Source organism: Microcaecilia unicolor, chromosome 6 (genome assembly GCF_901765095.1).
Source record: "Microcaecilia unicolor chromosome 6, aMicUni1.1, whole genome shotgun sequence".
NCBI lineage: Eukaryota > Metazoa > Chordata > Amphibia > Gymnophiona > Siphonopidae > Microcaecilia > Microcaecilia unicolor.
In genome coordinates, this window is record NC_044036.1 from 310,800,753 (window position 1) to 310,822,788 (window position 22,036).

Genomic DNA, 22,036 nt, shown 5'->3' on the forward strand with positions numbered 1-22,036 from the left:
CCAGAGGACTTACAATTAAGTGGCAATTCCATGAAGGGGCACCTGGATGTGGGCACCCTGACCGGCGGCGCAGGAAGTGGCTAGGGCTCTTCAGCTTGGAGAAGGGATGGCTGAGGGGGGAGATATGATAGAGGTCTATAAAATACCGAGTGGAGTGAAGAGGTAGATGTGAATCGCTTGTTTACTCTTTCCAAAAATACTAGGACTAGGAGGCAGCAATGATGCTACTAAGTAGTAAATTTAACTTGAATTGGAGATTTCTTCACATAATCAGTAATTGAACTCTGGAATTCGTTGCCAGAGAATGTGGTAAAAGCAGTTAGCTTAGCAGGGTTTTAAAAAAGGTTGGATAATTTCCTAAAAGAAAAGTCCATAAGCCATTATTAAGATGGACTTGGGAAAATCCACTGCATATAGCATGCCTAGGGTTCTGCACCAAAATCTAAGCATGTTCCATAATGTTCATAACTTAATTGGCTTAACAAGCTAATCAGCATTGATGATTGCATATTCTATAATGAGCTGTGCCTAAATTCTAATTCAAAAAGGGTGTGGTTAAGGGTCGGGGAAATGGGCTCTCCAAACTTTAGTCACGTATAGAATACGGCCCAGTGCACGTAAATCTACATGCAGGGATTTACGCCACATTTTCATTGGTGTAAATGGAGGTGCATAGTTTTAGGCGCTGGGATATCAACTAAGCATGTTCTATATACAGCGCCTAAATCTAGACACTGCTTATAGAATATGCTTAAGCAGAAATGTTTACCGTGTGGATTTTTTAGGTGCCTTTATATGTCTGGTCCTGTCTATAGCTATCCCTAAGTTTCTACCTAAGGCAATGGAGGGTGAAGTTACTTATCCATAATCACAGGAAGTATTTGTGGAAGAAGAGGGATTTGAACCCTAGCTTTCCCTGGTTCTCAGCCCACCTCACTAAGTAACTGCTAGGTTAGGGTATATTTACGTTGGTCGGGATAACTGGCTTGTCCTGCGAGCTCAACTTGCAGTGGTTAACTTTTCATAATTGATATTCTTCCAGATGTGCATGTGTGGGGTTTTTTCTAGCCTTCAACAGTGATTTCGTTCTCTTCCCCTTGTGGATTGGTTTGGGGCTATGCCAAAAGTTCTTTCCACTGTTAGGCTTGTTTTCCTGATGGCATCAGTTCAGGATTCCTCAAAAGGTCACTGGTGTGTGCGACTTGTAGTTTCTAGGAGTAACACTGGGGCAGGGGTGCCTCATGTTACTGGTTGCTCTTAGCATGTGCAGCTGCATTATGAAGATTGGCACACTCCATTCATATATTGGAGGTCTTGTCCTACCCCCATGTGGATGGAAATATGATGACAGCATCAGAACAGGTTGAAAGCTGGAATTCATGCTTAGCAGTGAAATTAGAAAAGAAGGTCCTTTTGCTCTACAAACAAACGATCCCCATGGTTCTCCCCAAAACTACGGGTCCTTAAGCATCAAGGACGTCAACTTGAAAGGAAATGGTGAAAATCTCACTTAGATGAAGATGGGGCTCAGCTGTAAGGAACACATGGCAATGTACCGCCGGGCTTTACTAGCCAAAAAACAATATTATTATTTATTTTATTTTTGTTACATTTGTACCCCGCGCTTTCCCACTCATGGCAGGCTCAATGCGGCAGGCAATGGAGGGTTAAGTGACTTGCCCAGAGTCACAAGGAGCTGCCTGTGCCGAGAATCGAACTCAGTTCCTCAGTTCCCCAGGACCAAAGTCCACCACCCTAACCACTAGGCCACTCCTCCACTCAACATATAGAATGAGCTGCAAATTCAACCAAGCACCTGTTTAAAACAGTAAACAACCTACTGCAAACCCCAAAACAGAACCAGCCTTGCCATTCAAAACTAACCAGCAATAATTTTGCCACTTACTTAACCAACAAAATTAAAGGTCTCATCAAGACCTACAGATAGTCCCATCAAAGCTTCCACCAGCTCCCTCTTCCTCACCATGCACATCCATCTAGGACTCATTCAACCAGGTCACAGAGGAAGTTCTTGAAAAAATCCTGAAAGGCCTATAGCATGGTCTCTTGATCCCTGCCCAGCAAAGATAGTACAATGTATGAGCATAGGCCTCATTGAAGTGGCCACAAAAATTAACACCTTTCTTGTGGAAGGGCAACTTCCAACAACACTAAAAAGAGCTATAGTGCACCCCTTACTGAAAAACAGCTCATTCAACCAGGACAAGCTCGAAAACTACTGTCTAACATTTCTGACCTAGCAAAACTTATAGAAAAGATGGATTTGTGTTCAATTCAATGACTGGTTAGTTGAAAGTAACTGGCTAGACCCATGTCATCTGGCTTCAGACCTGGATATGGAGCAGGGATGGTTCTTGTGCCCTTCATGACCTGCTTAGAAATCGTGACAGGGGATCTGCCTCGATACTAGTGGTGTTGGATTTCTCAGCCACTTTCAACACTTTGGATCATAATATCATGCTTACAAGACTGGCAGAGACAGGTATCGGTGGCACAGTACTTACATGGTTCAAATCCTATTTGTCAGACGACAATTAGTTCTGTTCAGCAACAGCACATCGTTGCCTTGAACACTAAACTGTGGAGTGCTACAGGGATCCATACTGTCTCCCATTATATTTAATATCTACCTCAAGCCTCTGGCTGAGCTGCTTCGGTCGATAGACACAAAATTCTACATCTAAGCCGATGATGTGCAACTACTCATGACCTTTGAACCAAACCAGATCTACCGCTCTTGAGTACACTGTTTGCCTGCCTAACTCCAACCCAGTAATGGTCAAACAACAACAAACTCTGCCTGAACCCAAGCAAAACAGGTTCTTTGGGTACCTAACACAAGTGGACAAATACCGGACTTTAAAATACCTTTTGGGAAGTATGAACTCCCCCTAAAATCACAGGTCAGGAATCTTAGGATATTGCTAGACTTGTCACTTACTGATTCTGCAAATTCCAACTACCTTTAATTGCCTCTTATTGCCTACGGCAGCTACAAAATCTCTCTCCATATATTGAAAAGACGAGTCTGACCACAGTGGTCTATGCCATGATAACATCACGACTAGACTACTGTAATGCCAAACCAAAAAGAGTTTGTATCGGCTTGCTAATTCAGAATTCCATAGCATGACTGATAGAAGGCTGCAAATGGCATGGCCATATCACACTTCCTGCAAAAACTACACTGACTACCAGTGTCTGGACAATTGTAATGCCCTGTAGTCAAACCAAAAAGTTTGTATCAGCTCCAGCTAATTCAGAATGCTGCAGCAAGACTGATAGAAGGCTACAAACTGCGTGACCATATCACACCCTTCCTGTAAAAATTACACTGGCTACCAGTGCCTTACAGGGCTAAGTTTAAAACTCTGCTTGATTTTTCAAGGCCCTCAGACAAAATGGGCCAGAGTACTTAAATAATAAGTTAGCTCTTTACACACCTTTTGAGACCTCTTAAGATCTTCTCAAGGATCATCGCTATCTGTCCCCTCATCAAAGGAAATTGTACGATGTGATACCCGCCAGCGAGCCTTCTTAGGAGTAGCCCCCACGCTCTGGAATTTACTCCTAGAGTGGTTAAGTGTAACTGGAGACTACCTCTACTTCAGGAAGCAGGTAAAAGCCTGGCTCTTCTCCCAAGCCTTTAATGCATAGGGTGACTGACTATATACCCATTCTGTACCTGGACTAGCTTGCAACACACACTGTAACTTAGATCAGTTCCTTATCTCTTGATTATACAAAACTCATCTTTAGTTTAGCCACCCATTTATTTATCCCAACTGACTCTGCACCACGCATCTTATCCCCATGTATTTATAACTGCATTAGGCCCCTCAGCTGTATGGTAAGTTGTATTGTAGAAAAGCATTAGTATCAGCAATGTTGTTTGAATGTTCTAATTGTGTGTTTATTAGATACTCCATTGCCATTATGCTTTACATCGTATTATATCTCTGTTGTTTGAATTTCAGTGCTGTTAAATGTGTACATTTTTTATCTGTTTCATGGTGGTCCTATTATTAGGTCTTAATTTGCTGCTTTCAAGTTTTCTTCTTTCATTCTGTCTGTCTTGTTCATTTTACTAATGTTATGCTGTTAACAACATTGTAAGTTTGATGTTAAACTGTACCTACTGGACACTGCCTTGGGTGAATCTCTTCATAAAGGCAGGTTAATAAACCACAATAAATAAAATAAATTCATATATATATATATAATATTAGTGGAGTCCTGCTGGCCTTGGACATCATTATGGATCATTAGGCCTTGTTATGACATGGAACCAACGTTCAGTTGTTCTTTTCTGTAGCTACATGTTAAAATAATTTTATATTTGGGCAAATATCTGACGTGGGGATGTATAATACGGTGTATGTGAACTTGAGTGGGGATCTCTGTAGTATAAGAGGGATTGATTTATTTATTAGGATTTATTTACTGCCTTTTTGAAGGAATTCACTCAAGGTGGTGTACAGTAAGAATAGATCAAACATGAGCAATAGGCAATTACAGCAGTAAAAATATTCAAGTAACTGATTTCTAATGGCAGAAGACTGAAAATCTAGTGTGCCCTGAAAATGAAATGGCTGATAAAGTGGAATAAAATCCTGGTTATTTTGATAAGACGGCCATTACATAGTTGAATAGAGGTGAGACTACAATTAGGAATCTTTCCTTTTATCCTATGGAAAGAAAGAAGGACGGTCAAGTTGAATCACAAGGGTCGATGTGTAGATAAAGATAAGGGAAACATGAAATTGCTCAACAATTGAGTTCAGTATCATGGAAAAAAAATCCAATGAAGATCATGGAGGATTGACATATACAAATGGGTATGGTGTAGATACTACGTTCACAGTAGAAAGTGTTTATAAACAACTTCAGTAAGAATAGGGACAAAGCCAGGGAATGGGATGCAATTTATCCCAAGATACTGAGGGAGCTTTAAAGAGGTTTTGGGCCCTCTAAAGGATGTGTTAAAAAAAATCTTAAAAGACCAGAGAAGTGACACAGGATTGGAGATGGGCTGATGTGGTCCCTCAGATGTACCACATGGGGTTAGCCTGCCAAATAAAGGAAAGTTTTCTATTTGGTAGCCTGAGTGGAAACTTATCAAATAAGGGGAAAAATTCCCTTACTGGCAGACTTATACAACACTAGCCGTTAAGCCCATAAAACGGGCACGTATTAGTGCAGACCAATTTGATGGGGCCCCATCTTAGCGCACCCTACCCTAGCTCCGTCAGCTCCAGGGCCGGCCACCCCTCCCTCCGAGCTCCAGGACCATCCCCCCTCCCTCCGAGGCCTCCCTCCCGAGCTCCAAGGCCCCCCTCCTTCCGAGGCCCCCCTCCCTCCAAGCTCCAGTCCCCCTCCCTCCGTATTGTAAACATCATCTTACCTCGTCGGGTTACAGCTGCAGGCAGCAGCAGTGAAACGCATGCGAGCTGTGCGCTTCAGGAGGTTTCCTTCCTTTCTCTCTCTGCTCTGGTCCCGCCCTCATTTCCTGTTTCCGGGAGGGCGGGACCACAGCTGAGAGAGGGAAGGGAAGGCTCCTGAAACGCCGCACAGCTCGCACGCTTTTCACTGCCGCCATAACCCCGACGACGTAATTTTGATGACGACACAATTCTGAGGGAGGGGGAGTGGAACTCGACGGGTGTTCGGGGCGGAGTCTAGACTGTTGCTCTTTCAACTTTCATACTCTACTGCGCATTTGCAGGTGAGTCGGTCACGTCTCATATGTTTGATGGTGCCTCCCAGGATGCGCTGTGCAGGGTGAGACACTGCCATTTTTGATGATGATGGCACAGAGGCTAGAGCGAGTGGGCATTACTCCTGCCTCCTCTTGATGGTCTGTGTGGGGTTTGGGGGTGCACCAGGGCTATTTTCTTTAGGGGGGGGGGATGATATGATAGGGGGTCCAGGTCCATTAGATATCAGAACTATGATCAGGGATCATCTCAGGAAAGAAATATCAGGGGATCTGTTTTTTTTTGGGGGGGGGGGGGGGAGGGTGGTATGGATGTGTGATCCCTTACACTGCAAGTGGTCTAAAACAAAAGTCTTCCTTCTGTCAATGCGTGAGCCAGTTACCATCCATGCACTGACAGGAAGGGGGAGAGATTTTAGCAGATAATGCTTCAGTGAACACTGTTTTTTCTGATAGTGCATACTGCCACGTTAGAAAAAAAAATAAGTATTTTGTATGCTCATTGATTACTGCATGTAGACGATGTTTTGTATTAGAAGCCATGCACTGAGCTATTGACGTGGGGCCCCTCATTGAGCAATCACTGCATTTTACAACCTCTGGATGGAGGAATTTTTTTAAAGGATTTTCTATTGCCCGTATGATGTCTTAAAGATTTGTTTTTTTAGCCCATCTCACATGTTATTATGTTGTTCATATTTAGTATTCTCCAGAAGTTAATCTTCTAATTTGTAGTAAGTAGGTTCAAATGGGCAAAATTTTAGATTACTGGCATCTGACGTTAAAGCTGCTATACTCGGTCACAGAACTAAATTTAAACTGAGACCTACCGCCTAATGAATAAAAAGGGGTGAGAAGAGCCCCGGAAGGTCTTCTCACTTCCAACTTTTACCCAATCTGCTGCATCTTCACTGGGCAAGAATAACATACTGACCGCTGCTGTTTCACAAAACGCAACGGTTACCGAAAGCGAATTCCATTTTGACTTTCCCATGCAACAAAATGGCACCATTTGATCTTAGTAAATTAGCGTAAAAAGGCACTTTTAAGTGTGGTATTTGAGATGGGTAATTGGTTATGATGATGATTTTCTTGTGGGGACTGATTTTTGATTTATTTGTATGTGTAATTATGTATTATGAGTTCTCTGGGTTGTAGATGGTTTGTGTGGATGAGAGCTTTATGTTGATGAAGTGCTGTGATGTCTTTATATTGAATATAGTTGAAAAAGGCTGACTATAAATGTGTTTAAAGAAACCAGTGCTCTTGCAGAATAGAACAGCAGTGGAATAGCTATCAGGACCCCTGTATTAAAAAAAAATACCCAAAATAAAAAAGTAAGGACACTTTTCCCTGGCATGTAAAAATATTAATTGATTCCTGATTTTTTTTTTTTCTTCTTACTACTAAACTTCCTACCACAAAGTACAGCATAAGCCAGTTTCAGGCTCCCATGAAGGAACAGGGGAAAATTTTGCTCATTTCTTACTTCCATTACCTGTTCCGTCTTAAAGATGCATTTTGTTTTTCATGAAGTCTAGTAGTTTTTATACTGAAAACTGTTGAGTTGTTTATCAATGGTGGATGTCCGAAAGCCATCTGTAGTAATGGGTTTTCTGATCTGTTGTTTGGACTAATGTTCTCAGTTGTATTATATTTTAATGGAGATTAGAAGTCTGTGGTCTAAAATACTTAAAGTGATAATGGAGGTTATGAGAAGGATATATTTTGTATGTCAGCTTGCCCCTAACATATCATCTGCACTTAGAACAGCCAAAATTCAGTTCTGTTGTTAATGGCTCAGCTTCTGGATGATTTAAAGAAAAACATTGCCATTATCTGTAAAGTTGCTCTTTTTTTTTTTCCTCAACCCACAAGTCGGTCTGGGCATCATGATTTCTCTTTCTCTCTGCAGGCATAGACACAGTTTACAGTTCTACGGGCAGCATGGCGGACATCGCCAGAGACTCCAGCCTCAAGCAAGCCCTGCCAGTACGAAGTGAGAAGCCAGTCTCGGATTTTGGCTATGTAGGGATTGATGCCATCCTGGAGCAGATGAGGAGAAAAGCCATGAAGCAAGGGTTTGAGCTGAATATCATGATGGTTGGTGAGTCTCCTCTCCATCCTTTTCAATCCTCTTTCAAGGCAGGGCTAATCCGGTACACCAAATCTTCAACTCCGACTCATGTATTTTTCTGTTGTCTGACTCTGACGTCTACTATGTATAGTAAATCTAAGAGAAATTTTGATTAATTACAGAAACATAGGATATTTCCTTATGAATAAAATAGACTGAGGTAGGTGATGGTCTTAAATACTGGTCATCCACCAATCAGAGTCACATTCTATTGGATATGAACTGATACTAGGTTTTACATTTTTTTTTGTTCTGGATTTAAGTACTGGTAAATACAACATTATAATATATGATAAATTTATCTTTTTTTTTTTTTTTTTTTTAACTGTTACAAGTTTTTATTCTGTAGCTGGAGTCTGAGTCAATACATTTTTACCTACTCTGACTCCACCCAAAAATGCTTCCGACTCCATGACTCCGACTTCAGAGCCCTGCTTCAAGGGATAGTGATGTGTTGCGGAACTTGGTGAGAGAGAGCTAATTTTGTATATGTTGTTGCTCCCAAAGGTCAGTTCATGTTCAGTGTAAGGTTATGCTTTCTAGTGATGAAGAAGATGGAGTGAGTGAGGTGCCTTATTATGCAATTCTCCCTCCCCCTATGTCTGAAAAAGCACCTCTTCTATAAAGTAAACAGGTGCCAATGTGCCTCATGGAATAGACTTAACACAACGACCCCTAGAGGTGGTCACGTTCTCTTACACAGATCATGGTTTTGGTAGCCTGGTAGCTTTCCTCTTGCTCCTTTTTGGTTTCCAGCTCGGTCAGAACCAGCCTCTGCTGGGCTACAGCTCAGTGAGGCTTCCTTTAAAACCTGCTCGTTTCTTTACCCTCCTTTCCCAACTTACTCAGCCCAGTTATTGCATCAACAGTCCTCAGTTGGCCTTCCACATTGCATCTCCCTAAGGAAGTTGGCTAACATGGGCACTAAATCAGTCTCCGAGGTGCCTTTGTTTCATAGAAGATGAGACTGATTGTCCATCCTGCATCCCATTTGAGAACCACAGGATATGATGGCCTATAGGCTGTTGCCTCTTAATCAAGAATTTTTGGCATTTTCCTCCTATGTATTCTACCCGTCAAGGTGCCCTTCTGAAAAGGGCACAGATAATGTGTGGGTATTCTGTGTGTACAAACTTGCATCACCATCCAGACTGTTCCCCTGGGAACGCCTATGTGCAGATCGAGTAAGGTTATGGACAATCTTTGTGAAACTTTTTTTTTTTTTTTACATGCACTTTTATAACTTCTTTTCTGCATGTATAATGTGTGTTACAAAAATGCTTTACAAATTTACACCTCTGCTACAAGCTTGGACTGCGAAGTCTGTTTCCAGCCAGTGTATCAAGTAACTATATTAAGTCAAGCCGCCTGGGTTTCATTTGAAAGTGTGTTTAGTATTTTGCTTGTATAGAATACGATCAAGTGTAATGCGTGCAGTGAAGGGAAAAGCAGTCTTGTAAAATGAGAAAACCAAGGTTGGACTTGAAGGGCAAAGGTCAGGCCTACACCGCAGAAATCAACGCCGTGTTGTTTGTGGGGGTTTTTTTTTTGGGGGGGGGGGTTCTGGGAGTGGGGTAGGGGTAGGAGGGAATAGGGAGAAAATTTGATGAAGTATTAATGGTTTTGTTATGGCAAAAGTTTGATGATATTCTGGATCTGTTAGTGTTTATTTGCTAGAGCTTGCGTAAGAATGTAATGTCGGATTCTGTGATGGTCATCAATAAAAATTGTTTCACGTTAAAATGAGAGAACCATAATATCAACTAGAGGTACTTTGATAGTATCTTTTGTCTTTGAGCAAGACTTAAACATGATTATGAAGTTATACTTCAAATATTCCTCAGCTTTATTCTGTGGTCAAAGAATTTGGATGTACCCTGATGTGACTAAAACAGCACAACAGAGAAAGAAACACTTTTTGACCTTAAGAGGAGAAGTAAGAGCTATAGGAGCAACTTTTACATTAGTTTACCCTTGTAAATGCTTGATTCGTATGCTGGGGATTAAATACGTATTCTTTGAACCAAATCAACTACGGATTTTTCTGGACTCAAAAAAATCATCTAGCCGACCGATTGAAACATCTGAAACAGCTATAAATGATTGATAATGGAAAAAAGAATAGGACTAGGCCAATTTGGACTTTAATTATTTTGATTTTCCTCTTCTTTAATCTCATGTTTACTAAACCATTCCCCCAGACTGTCTTTTTGTGGTCTAAGGAAGGAGTTAAAATGTTATAACTTCTAATTTTTTTTTTCTTACATGCTAATTCCTCTGTATTGCCTAACAAACTTTTATTTGTTTGTAAAAATTAAAATTCAATAAATTAAAAAAAAAAAAGAGAAAAAAAAATGAGAGAACCAAAAACATTTGCAATCCTTGAGAAATTAAGAATTTGAACATTTGCCTGCCAGTAGTATGTACTCTATTTGTTCGTAAATGCAAGATGTCTTCCTTTCCCCCCCCCCCTCAAAAAAAAGAAATTCAGCACTTAAGGGCCCTCTTACTAAGCCACGGTAAAAGGTGTGGGCGTGTCTTTTAGGCGCACGCTGGGTCTTTTTTTTTTTTACCGTGGCTGGGGGGGAAGGGGCTTTTTTTAAAATGGGCCGGGAAACAAGCGTGTGCTGAAATTAAAACTAGCACATGTCTATTTACGGCCTGAGCCCTTGCTGCCATCCATTGACCTAGTGGTAAGGGCTCACGCGCTACCTGTGCGGTAACCATGCAACATGTGCCAACTGCTGATTACCGCTGGAAATGTCCCCGCAGTAGAAAATAGAAAATTATTTTCTCCTGAGGGATTTGGTGTGTGCCAAACTCAGAGATACCACTTGGCACATGAGCTAGCCCCGGCAGTAGTTCGGATTTGGCGTGCGATACCCACATGTTAGCCCTCCTGTGCCTTAGTAAAAAGCCCCCTTCGGTGGCAAATTCTAGCATTTATTCTGTGTATTCATTTTTTTCCTCTAGAGAAAAGACGGCTGAGAGGAGATATGATAGAGGTCTATAAAATAATGAGTGGAGTGGAACGGGTAGACGTGAATTCGTTTGTTTATTCCTTTCAAAAATACTAGGACTGGGGGACATGCGATGAAGCTACAAAGTAGTAAATTTAATACGAATCGGAGAAAACATTTCTTCACTCAACGTGTAATTAAACTCTAGAATTCGTTGCTAGAGAATGAGGTAAAGGCGGTTAGCTTAGCAGGGTTTAAAAAAGGTCTGGACAGCTTCCTAAAGGAAAAGTCCATAGACCATTATTAAACTGAGTTGGGGAAAATCCACTGCTTATTTCTGGGATAAGCAGCATAAAATGTAAACTTTTTTTTTTTCTTTTGGATCTTGCCAGGTATTTGTGACCTATATTGGCCACTGTTGGAAACAGGGTGCTGGGCTTGATGGACCTTTGGTCTATCTTAGTGTGGCAATACTTATGTACTTACTAGGAAAAAAGGCCCATTTCTGAACGCAATGAAACGGGCGCTAGCAAGGTTCTGTAATGGTAATTTTGTTTTTAAGAGAACTGTTAGGAGAGAGAGCGTATGAGTGAGTGTGTGATTGAGACAGAGCCAGAGTGTGTGTCTGTCTGTCTGAGTGTGTGTAGTGTGTCCTGTCCCCTGGCATCCCCTCCTGTCCACATCGAGCAATCTGTTCTCTCCCCCGGTCTCCCCTCCTCTCTATATGTCTCTGTATGTTTCCTTTCACCCATATAGAGTGTCCCCCTCCCTGTCTCTCTGCCCTCTGAGTTGTAGGCCCTCCTCCCTGTCCCCTGTGAGTTGTAGGCATCCCCTCCCTCCCTTTTTCTCCCTCTGTCTCCTTCTGTGGCCTTTGATTTGCAGGGCCCCTCCCTCCCTCTCCCTCTGTGTCCTCTGATTTCCAGGGCCCCTCCCTCCGTCCCTCCGAGAACAGCACCCCCCCCCCCCCCAGGTCGCTGGTCGCTCACCCCCCCCCCCCCACCCCGAGGACACCACTCACCACAGTCCCTCAATGTTTGCAGAACCCCAGCAACTGCAACCCCTCCCACCCACCCAAACAGGAAATGAGGGCGGGATGCAGAGCGAGAAGGGGAAAGGTGAACGCGAGGCTGCTGTACTGTGCTTCTCTTCCTGTCAGCTGGCATTACTTTAAAGCGCTGCCTCCGTCGACCTCGGGGAGTGAGTGGCGGCCTCTGGGGGGGGTGCGAGTGAGCGACGGCCCTGGGGGGGAGGTGTGGGAGCGAGTGCGCGTTGACCCTGTGTTTGTGTGTTTGGGTGGGTGGCACACCTGATATCTAGACCGCCTCAAAGTTCCGGCTGGAGGCTTCATTAGAACATTGGAGGTGCCTTTTATATATAGAGATGATAGTGCTGGCAATTGTAGGTACCTCTTCAGCAAGCGAGAGCATTCTCAGTGCAATGTGATCTTCATAAACCAAGAGACCAGATGTCTGTATTGTGGAGGAAGTGGGGTGAAGAATGTTAGAAATAAACAAGTGATGGGTTTGTGTTCAGAGGTTTAAGCTTGATAGCTTTGGGAGACCTATTATCATAGGTTAAGAATACTTTACTCCAGGCTGTGTATTAAAGGTTGAGGCCTGTTTCTGTTCTTTCTTATAGCACAGCTTCTTTGTAAGTAGTGATTAATGGTAATGGCTGCCATATCCTGTGCATTAGATAAGACTATGTACGTGAAGCACATCTACAGAGCTCTTTGGTCCATTTTCTTTCACTGAAGTAATATTTTGGCAGGTTTTAGTCAACTTTTTCCTCTGAAACGTTTTACCTCTTCCATGCATTCTGGTGGTTGTCAAAATATAGTTGGCATATTAAAATTCAAAAAGTGTCACTGGTTGAGTGAGTCAGTACCCTGGTCAGTCTTCAGCATTCTATAATTCTACTCCTGCCACCGTGTGCCCATCTTAGTGTATTTGGCTGTCTCCTTGTTTCCTGTTTGAACACTAATGCTGTTGTGCTATCGTGACTGATGCATCATGGACTCTGTTCTGTTCCCATGTGTTCCGCCATTATTTGGATTTGATCAATGTTGGAAAAACCTGCCAGTGGGAAGTGACACTAAAGGAACAATACTGAGTGTGCTTTATTCTTGCTTTGTAGCACGCTGGAATGTAGTTAGAAAACTTAGTGCCAGCAGGGCTGCTGAGGGGGGGGGGGGGGGGGGGGGGCAGGGGGGACAAAATTCCCCGGGCCTCCAAGGGGGGCCCAGCGCCGCAGTCCCACCCACCCGCCCTCTGCTCCGTCATCGACCGTCTGCCACAGGGCTGGGCCCCTTGCATTGAAATCACAGAGCCTCACCATCGTGTGAAAGCGCAGCAGGCAGCGGCAGATTGCCTCCCTTTAGTCCTCTTTTCCTCCCTGTGTCCCGCTCTTGTCTGACATAGTTTCCGCGAGGGTGGGACACAGGGAGGGAAGGAGGACTGAAGGGAGGCGATCTGCCGCTGCCTGCTGCGCTTTCACACGGAGGTGAGGCGCTGTGATTTCAATGCAGGGGGCCTGGTAGCGGACGGAGGGGGGGGCGACCACAGGGGGGGCAGCCTTGCCCCAGGCCCTGCCCAGTCTCTCTGCAGCCCTGAGTGCCAGTCGAATAATTTAGAAGCTGAGGAGACTGCTTTTATGTTGCTATTTTTCGTTTTTACTACTACTACTTAGCATTTCTATAGTGCTGCCAGGGTTACGCAGCGCTGTACAAGTTTAAACATGGGCAAGGACAGTCCCTGCTCAAGAGAGCTTACAATCTAAAGGTAAAAACTATGTAGTCAGTGTAGGTATCAGGAATGGGAAGGTGGTTAGGCGCCAAAAGCAAGGGAGAAGAGGTGGGCCTTGAGTAAGGACTTGAAAATGGGCAGGGAGGGCGCATGGCGTATGGGCTCAGGAAGTCTGTTCCAGGCATAAGGTGATGCGAGGCAGAAGGGGCGGAGTCTGGAGTTAGCGGTGGTGGAGAAGGGTACAGAAAGGAGTGATTTGTCCTGAGAGCGGAGGTTACGGGTGGGAACATACGGGGAGAGGAGGGTAGAGAGGTAATGGGGGGCTGCAAATTGAGTGCACTTGAAGGTCAATAGGAGAAGCTTGAACTGTATACGGAAGCGGATAGGGAGCCAGTGAAGCGACTTGAGGAGAGGAGTGATATGAGAGTATCAGTTCACGCGGTAGATAAGACGTGCGGCGGAGTTTTGGACAGATTGAAGGGGGGATAGGTGGCTAAGCGGGAGGCCAGCGAGGAGAAGGTTGCAATAGTCAAGACGAGAGGTAACGAGCGATTGGACGAGGGTTCGGGTGGTCTGTTCAGAGAGGAATGGGACGAATTTTGCTAATATTATAGAGGAGGAAGCGACAGGTCTTAGCTGTCTGCTGGATATGGGCAGAGAAGGAGAGGGAGGAGTCAAAAATGACTCCGAGATTGCGGGCTGAAGAGACGGGGAGGATGAGGGCGTTGTCAACAGAGACAGAAAGTGGGGGAAGAGGAGAAGAGGGTTTGGGTGGAAAGACAAGGAGCTCAGTCTTTGCCATGTTCAGTTTCAGATGTCGGTTGGACATCCAGGCAGCGATGTCTGAAAGGCAGGCCGAAACTTTGGCCTGGGTTTCGACTGTGATGTCGGGAGTGGAGAGGTAAAGCTGGGTGTCATCAGCATAGAGATGGTACTGGAAACCATGTGATGAGATCAACGAGCCCAGGGAAAAGAAGCGGTCCAAGGACAGATCCTTGAGGGACCCCAACAGAGAGCGGGACGGGGGTGGAAGAAGAGCCATTAGAAAATACTCTGAAGGTGCGTTTGGAAAGATACGAGGAGAGGACGGAGCCCTGGAACCCAAATGAGGACAGTGTGTCAAGAAGTAAATTATGATTGACGGTGTCAAAGGCGGCAGATAGGTCGAGGAGGATCAGGATGGAATAGTGACCTTTGGATTTGGCAAGGAACAGGTCATTGCAGACTTTAGAAAGTGCTGTTTCTGTTGAGTGTAGTGGGCGAAAGCTGGATTGAAGCGGGTCGAGGACGGCCTGAGAGGAGAGGAAGTCAAGGCAGTGGCTGTGGACAGCACGTTCAAGTAATTTGGAGAGGAAGGGTAGAAGAGAGATGTGGCGGTAGTTGGAGGGACAGGTGGGGTCAAGTGATGGTTTTTTGAGAAGTGGTGTGACTACAGCGTGCTTGAAGGTGTCAGGGACAGTAGCAGTGGAGAGAGAGAGGTTGAGGATGTGACAGATTGAGGGGTTAACTGTAGGAGAGATGTTGGTAAGCAGATTGGTGGGAATGGGATCAGAGGAACAGGTGGTGCACTTAGAGGAAGAAAGAAGGCGAGCAGTTTCCTCTTCGGTGATCTCAGGGAAGGAGGAGAAGGAGGCCAGGTTAGGTTGGTTGAGGGAGTGGGTTAAGAAGTCACAGGGAGGAGAAGGCTTGGAAGTGAATTCAAGGTTTATCTTCTGCACTTTATCGCGGAAGTTTTTACTACTACTGCTTATTTCTATAGCGCTACTAGATGTATGCAGTGCTGTACACTTGAGCAGTCTAATTAGGACAGACAAACAGGACAGATAAGAGATAATGGAATTACTAAGGTGGGAATGATAAAATACGGGTACTGAACAAGTGAGTAAGGGTTAGGAGTTAAAGGCATCATCAAAAAGGTGGACTTTTAGCTTAGATTTGAAGACGTCCAGAGATGGAGCTTGACGTACCGGCTCAGGAAGTCTATTCCAAGCATATGGTGCAGCAAGATAAAAGGAACGGAGTCTGGAGTTTTTACTTTTGTTTTTCTGCTAATAAGTTGGGTGTTATTAGTAATGTGATTTGACTAGTATGCAGAAAGATTTTTTTTTTTTTGTACCTTAATACAATCTGTTTTCATTAAGCTATGTTTTACCGGTCATTTTCAGCTTATCCAAATCAACACAAGAACCGGGTTGAAGTTGCATGCATGATTATATCATGTGGAAAGCATTAAAATTAACCCACCTTAAGCTTCAAATTTTAAGGGATCAGTGTAAATGTAAAAACTGTCCTTTTCTGTTGCTATTGTTTGTAAGCATGCTGGATCTTTAGTACGTCATGTCATTTTCACTTGGACCTAATCGAGGGGGGGGGGCGGTGGTGAGAGACTGCCCTCTTGGCAACTTCATTCTATAGCTGATCAAGGGTGAGAACTAGGTTTTGTTCATATCCAAAATTGATCTAGACTTTTTTTTCTTCAAAAAGAAAAAAAAAATCCCAATATTTCAAGGGGCAAACCAGAGCAGATGGGTGATAAATCTTCCCCCAGGGTTCTACTACCCCATTTCCTGGAAGGCTGCTGGTTATGAGCCCTTCTGTACTTAATTCCTGTATCTCCTGTTACTGAGATGGAAGTACATATTTTTTTGATGCCTGAGCGCAGACCAATGGCTGTTAGCTGACAGAGACGGATTGCAGTCTGTTTTCTTCAACTCTGTTCTGTTCATATGTGAATTTCTCTAGTTGATGTCGCAATGGATATGCTGAGACAGTGCAAGGAGAATATATAGGCTTAATGTTAAGACCACTTCAGCAAGAGGATTTAATTATACGCTTTAAATTGTGATATGATGGCAGCCTGAAAATACTCGGGTTGTAATACGGAACAGACGGCATCTGGTGATGGGGAAAGACAAGGCCTTTTTATTTATTTTAATTACATTATAAAACTAAGTTGTCCCACCAATAAAACTCAAATGCTCAGAAACAATTTTTAGTAGGCTGAGGAAACTAGTTTATAAAAACAATCCTAGGCTGCTTTAGTGTCTCTGGAAGGAGGATAGTATTGGGGTAAACACTGCTGTTGAACAGTCTCTTTGTTGACCCATGTATGGAGACGGGAGGATATGCCAAGAACCACTTGGCTGAGGAAAACAAGAGAATAGCCTCAGTTTTAAAATTTATTGAGGAGAGGAGGAGGCATTATACGTCCGAGCTCTTCTTTGAAACCTACTGGACTCCACAAAACATTTTTGAAGTGAGAAAAAAAAAAGAAATGAGCATTTGGAATGTAACTAGAGACAGTGTGCAGCGAAGGGCGACTAAAATGATAGCGGGGATGGGACGACTTCCCTATGAAGAAAGATTAAGGAGGTTAGGGCTATTCAGCTTGGAGAAGAGACGGCTGAGGGGAGACATGATAGAGGTATATAAAATAATGAGTGGAGTGGAATAGGTGGATGTGAAGCGTCTGTTCACGCTTTCCAAAAATACTAGGACTAGGGGGCATGCGATGAAACTACAGTGTTGTAAATTTAAAACAAATCGGAGAAAAGTTTTCTTCACCCAACGCGTAATTAAACTCTGGAATTCGTTGCCAGAGAAAGTGGTGAAGGCGGTTAGCTTAGCAGAGTTTATAAAGGGGTTGGACGGTTTCCTAAAGGACAAGTCCATAAACCGCTACTAAATGGACTTGGGAAAAATCCACAATTCCAGGAATAACATGTATAGAATGTTTGTATGTTTGGGAAGCTCGCCAGGTGCCCTTGGCCTGGATTGGCCGCTGTCGTGGACAGGATGCTGGGCTTGATGGACCCTTGGTCTTTCCCAGTATGGCATTACTTATGTTCTTAGTGTCGGTAACTATAGTGAACATTAGAGCCCAGCAATGGAAGATTCATGGTTGCTTCTGAGCTTGGCGTGCTAACAGCGAGGGGGAAGGCAGCATTAAGTGAATGAGAGATGTACATTGTATATGTGTGTGTTCAGCAAAAATCTGTCCATCTGGGAGACCAGGGTTCAGGCCTCATACACACTTGTGTCTCTTTGGGCTGACAGACTTGTGGAAGAACTGACAAGTAGGTAGGAGCTACTTAAGAGGTGATGGTGCCCCTCCCTATTGCATCACTTTCAGTGCTCCCCTCGATAGGTTTGGCACCTTTTCCCCCTCCCCGTAGTCCGGCACTGCTCCCTTGCCTCTCTCACTCCCCTATGGCCCTGTAAAGTTTGTTGGTCATGAGCTGTGTCAGCAGCAACAGCATGACGGGCTGCCTTTGGCCAGCCCCTGGGTCTTCCCTTTGCCACCTGATTCTACATATGGGTGGGACATGGCAGAGGAAAGTCAGCCTGTCATGCTGCTGACTTTACAGGACCGTGGGGCAGTGAGAAGTAAGGGAGCAGTGCCAGACCCACAGGACAGGGGAAGTGAGAAAGGGAGAGACTGGACTGGGGGAGGGGGGAGGAGAAAGAAAAGACTAAACCTGTAGACCAGATGAGGTCAAAGGCTAGGTATTTTGGTGCCCTTAATTTGCACCCTGGGCCAGAGTCTCACCTGGTTCAATGGTTAAGCCAGCCCTGGAGGTAGGGTATAGTGACACCTGTTGGCTTAGGCTCAGGGCATATATTAACTGTGTTCCAGTGGGATATAGTGGGTGTGGCTCCTGGCCAAAGTTTGTCAGTCCAGTGGCTGACCAAATATGAAGGCTGAAAAAGAAACTCAGGGTATCAGTAGATGAAGCTACTGATGCTGGCTTGGAAATGTTGGCCGTGGAAAAACTTCTCATGGTTCTTTCCTTTCTAAATGGAACTTGGGTTTTGTACACTGGGGGTACATCTGTCATTTTGATAGGTTCACACACAGTGTTAGATTTGTGGGGCATTTATTTTATGTGTCTGTAGTCAGTAGGTATTTTTATTTTGAGAACTGGTGGAAAACGTTTGCAGATAAAATGCATTCATACTCCTTTTTGAGAGCTTTTGCCTTGGGCCTCCAGTTTCTCTGGGCACTTAATGACTTACAGATTTGAAAATGGAAAACTACATATGTGTGTTTTCCCAGATGTACCCTCACTCTCGACAGCTGCAAATGCACAATGGAGGTAGATTTGTACCCAGTGTGCAGCTTTCATATTTGCAGCTGCACGGAGGGTGGGTAACTATTTCAAAGTTCCCCTTTACCCAGGTAAATGGCTTTTGAAAATTCTTCCCAATGATGCGGATCTTAAGTCTTCTCATTTGACATTGCTTCTTTTCCGTAATCTTGATGTTGAGTTAGATCCCCAGCCTTCCACAGGCTGCAGTAATCGGACTGCCCATATTGATGCAAACTCTGTGAGGAGGTTGTATTTGTAGGGTATTTCTCATAGTCTAATATCTCCACCAGAAATGGTACCAGCAAAGATTTGAGTGTACTCTCTGCTGGTGCGTTTTTTTGGCCAAAACAAAATATCAGTCGTTTTCCATAATCTAAAACTCTGGTGTTGGCTCAGTTGACCTAACTCCACCTTTGGGAATGCCTGTAAACACAGGCAAAATCGTTAACTGCATAAAAAATCCACATAGGGATGAGCAATTTTTTATAAAGCCCATTTTGGTGACTGTCTTACTAACTGAAGTGGCTTTGAAAATACTCTTTGCAATAGAAAGAAAAAAGTCAATATGTTCTCTCTCAAATTGAGGTGTTTTTTTTTTTTTTTTTTATAATACTTCATTTGGGGTATAATCATTTTTCAGTCATTCTTTTGATCAAAGTGATGGGATAAGAATTTTAAAAATGCCTTTCTTTTTGACAGCTATTATAGCTAAAATCAACTAACGCATGCTCTTTATTACATTTAATTTTGTGGTAGATTGGTGGTTGACCAAACAGCGAGAGATGCCATGATAGAATGAACCCTCCTAGAAAAGATGTATTAGGAATTGTCAGTGTAACCAAGACAGTACATTGAGCAATGTCCTGCTATGACGAAGTTGTTCAGTGATATGGAAGCTGAACAGTCTCCTGATACTGGTGTACACAGTTTGGGGTCAAGCAGTGTTCTCTCTGTTTGCTTGTATATGAAGGATAATCGCATGGAGACCGGCACTTCTGCCTGTGCTATTGATTGCTCTTTGTTTCTAATGTGCTGCTTGGAATTCCTAATTCCTACTCTGGTAAACAGATTTTGTATAAATCGTCTTGCAAGGATGAAGCCACATTTTTTCAAAGAAATAATCAAGCTGGATGTCGGCTTTGGCAAGCAGGGCTGATCCTTTGAGGGTATTTACAATTGGAAATTAAGGGGTAGATGCACTAAAAAAAAAAAACAAGCCAGCAACGTGGGTTTTAAACTGGTTCAAGCCAGTTCAACGAGCAAGTAGTAAACCGTGCCATGCACAAAAGGGCATTTTCTTGTCATGGTAGCGGCTAATGAAAACGGAATGCAAATGATCTAAAGGCTGTTATAATGAGATGCACTACCATTTTCCGAACCCCTTACGGGAGGTCTCGTTGGGGCAAAGGAAAGAATTCGGAAGGAAAAAAATGTTGTCAGGGACATCCTTTTTGGACGTCCTTCACCTGTTAAAAAAAAAAAAACACTCCAAAAAGAAGTTCTTTTTGGACGTCCTTCACTCGTAGGACCCCACGCCAAAAAAGACGCCCTTTTTTTGCATCCTTCACTTCATAATCCCGTTTAGCTCAGCTGAGAGAGACCTGGAGGACTCTCAGCCAATCACAGCATGTTTAGCTGAGCTAAATGCGCTGTGATTGGCTGAGAGAGACCTAGGGGCTGAAGATGGATGGGTGTCGAAGACGTGGACAATGGACGTCCTCAACTGCGCTCTCCTGCTAGGATCACGGAAGGGAGGAACCCGAGCCGCATTGGAGCCTTCCTGCAGCAGGCCATGGAGGGGGTGAGCGACGCGGCATCTTCCTTTCCCGGGCGGTACAGGGAGGCGCAGGGACGGCCACAGGCAAAGCAGAAAAGGCGGACGTCATCAGGGACGTCCTTTTTGGACGTATTTGGCATGCGCAGAGCAGCCAGCATAACGCTTGGCTGCTCTGCGCATGCTCGACTGGCCGACTGGCTTCTGAGGGAATAGAGAATGCAAGTGAGGTACAGCGAGCAGCTCATTTGCATTCCATTTCCTTGATGCATGGCCGTTCCCTACCGATTCACTTTGGAATCGGTAAGGGAAGGGCTCTTCCGAGGACTTTAGTGCATCTGGCCCTAAGTAGCTACTGCCGATTTGAGCAGGGCTGCGAGACATCCCTAGAATAATCTGTAGAAGAATGAGGTTGTGCCGCTGTCGGTGTCCTGTTGACAGTCCTAACTAATGTTACCTATTATCTGCTGTTCTCTTCCAGGTCAAAGTGGATTGGGAAAATCCACACTAATAAACACACTTTTCAAATCCAAAGTCAGTAGGAAATCTGTTCAGCCAACTTCAGAAGAGCGAATCCCCAAAACAATTGAAATTAAGTCGGTCACACATGGTGAGTATTGGCAGAAGAATGATCTCCATTGTAGGGCATCCTGGGATGCCATTTTACTGCTCCAGCTTGGAGGAGAGTCAAGACAATTATTTAAGAGTGTAGTATGATAACATTTTAATGGCAGTAAGGTAAGATAAAGCACGTTTTCTCACTATTTATGTACCAGGGCATTTAAGAGGTAAAACTGGATAAACTGAAATACTAGATAGAGGTACAAGGCTGTTGCAGATGCCTTGAGCAGAGGTGAAAAACAGAGCAACCTCTGAACCAGGTAATCCAAAGATAATAGAATTCACAATAAACATTAAACCAACGAAAAAAATCTCAAAAAGCAAACTTCAGAAAATAAAAAAAAAAAGTGTTAGATTTTAAGAAACACTATTTGCTTGCAGGAAATGTGTGTGTGTGTGTGTGTGTTTTTTTTTTTTTTTTTTTAAGATTCCTGCTCCCTCCCAATCCTGACACATCTCCATACTAATTAGACCAGTAGCCTATTTCCAGGCCCCATGGTTACCCCTAATTCCATGATGGCAGTGAAAACAACACACTGCCCCTTCCCACATAGTTGGCTGGTCCCATAAAATTGCACTCTCGCATATATCAGTCTAAGCTTGGGGGCAGCTCTGGTCATGGTGCTCTCTTGTTCCTGCACAAGACCAGAGAGTCTGCCTATGACCAGTGATGGACATTGAAGTGCAGTATGGTTCAATGCTTAGCGCTTGACCCTGAGCAGCGCAGGAGAAGGTGCCATATGCACTGGTCTTTAATACTAAGCCAGGGTATGAGACTGGAGGGGATTGGAGGGAAGAGTGGGTGTGAATGAAGGGATCAGGCATTGCAGGGGTTGCGGGGTTCTTGAATGAAAAGGAACTGGAGTTGACAGGAGGTGGTGTGTTAACTAGAACCTCTTTATATCCTCACTCCATCCCATCATTCCTAGCACTGATCACTAAGATGTTTCCTCCGCGCCCCCCCCCCCCCTCT

At 43.9% G+C, this 22,036-nt stretch overlaps 1 protein-coding gene across 3 annotated transcripts in view; it reads left to right on the top strand.

Annotated features, from left to right (window-relative positions):
• SEPTIN9 (septin 9) overlaps positions 1–22,036 on the top strand; it is a 460,073-nt gene that overhangs the window by 397,790 nt on the left and 40,247 nt on the right. For all 3 annotated transcript variants that reach the window (XM_030208139.1, XM_030208140.1, XM_030208141.1), the window contains 2 exons: positions 7,653–7,844; positions 20,924–21,052. In XM_030208139.1, the coding sequence (XP_030063999.1) occupies positions 7,653–7,844; positions 20,924–21,052 (321 nt within the window). The remainder of the gene's footprint in view (positions 1–7,652; positions 7,845–20,923; positions 21,053–22,036) is intronic.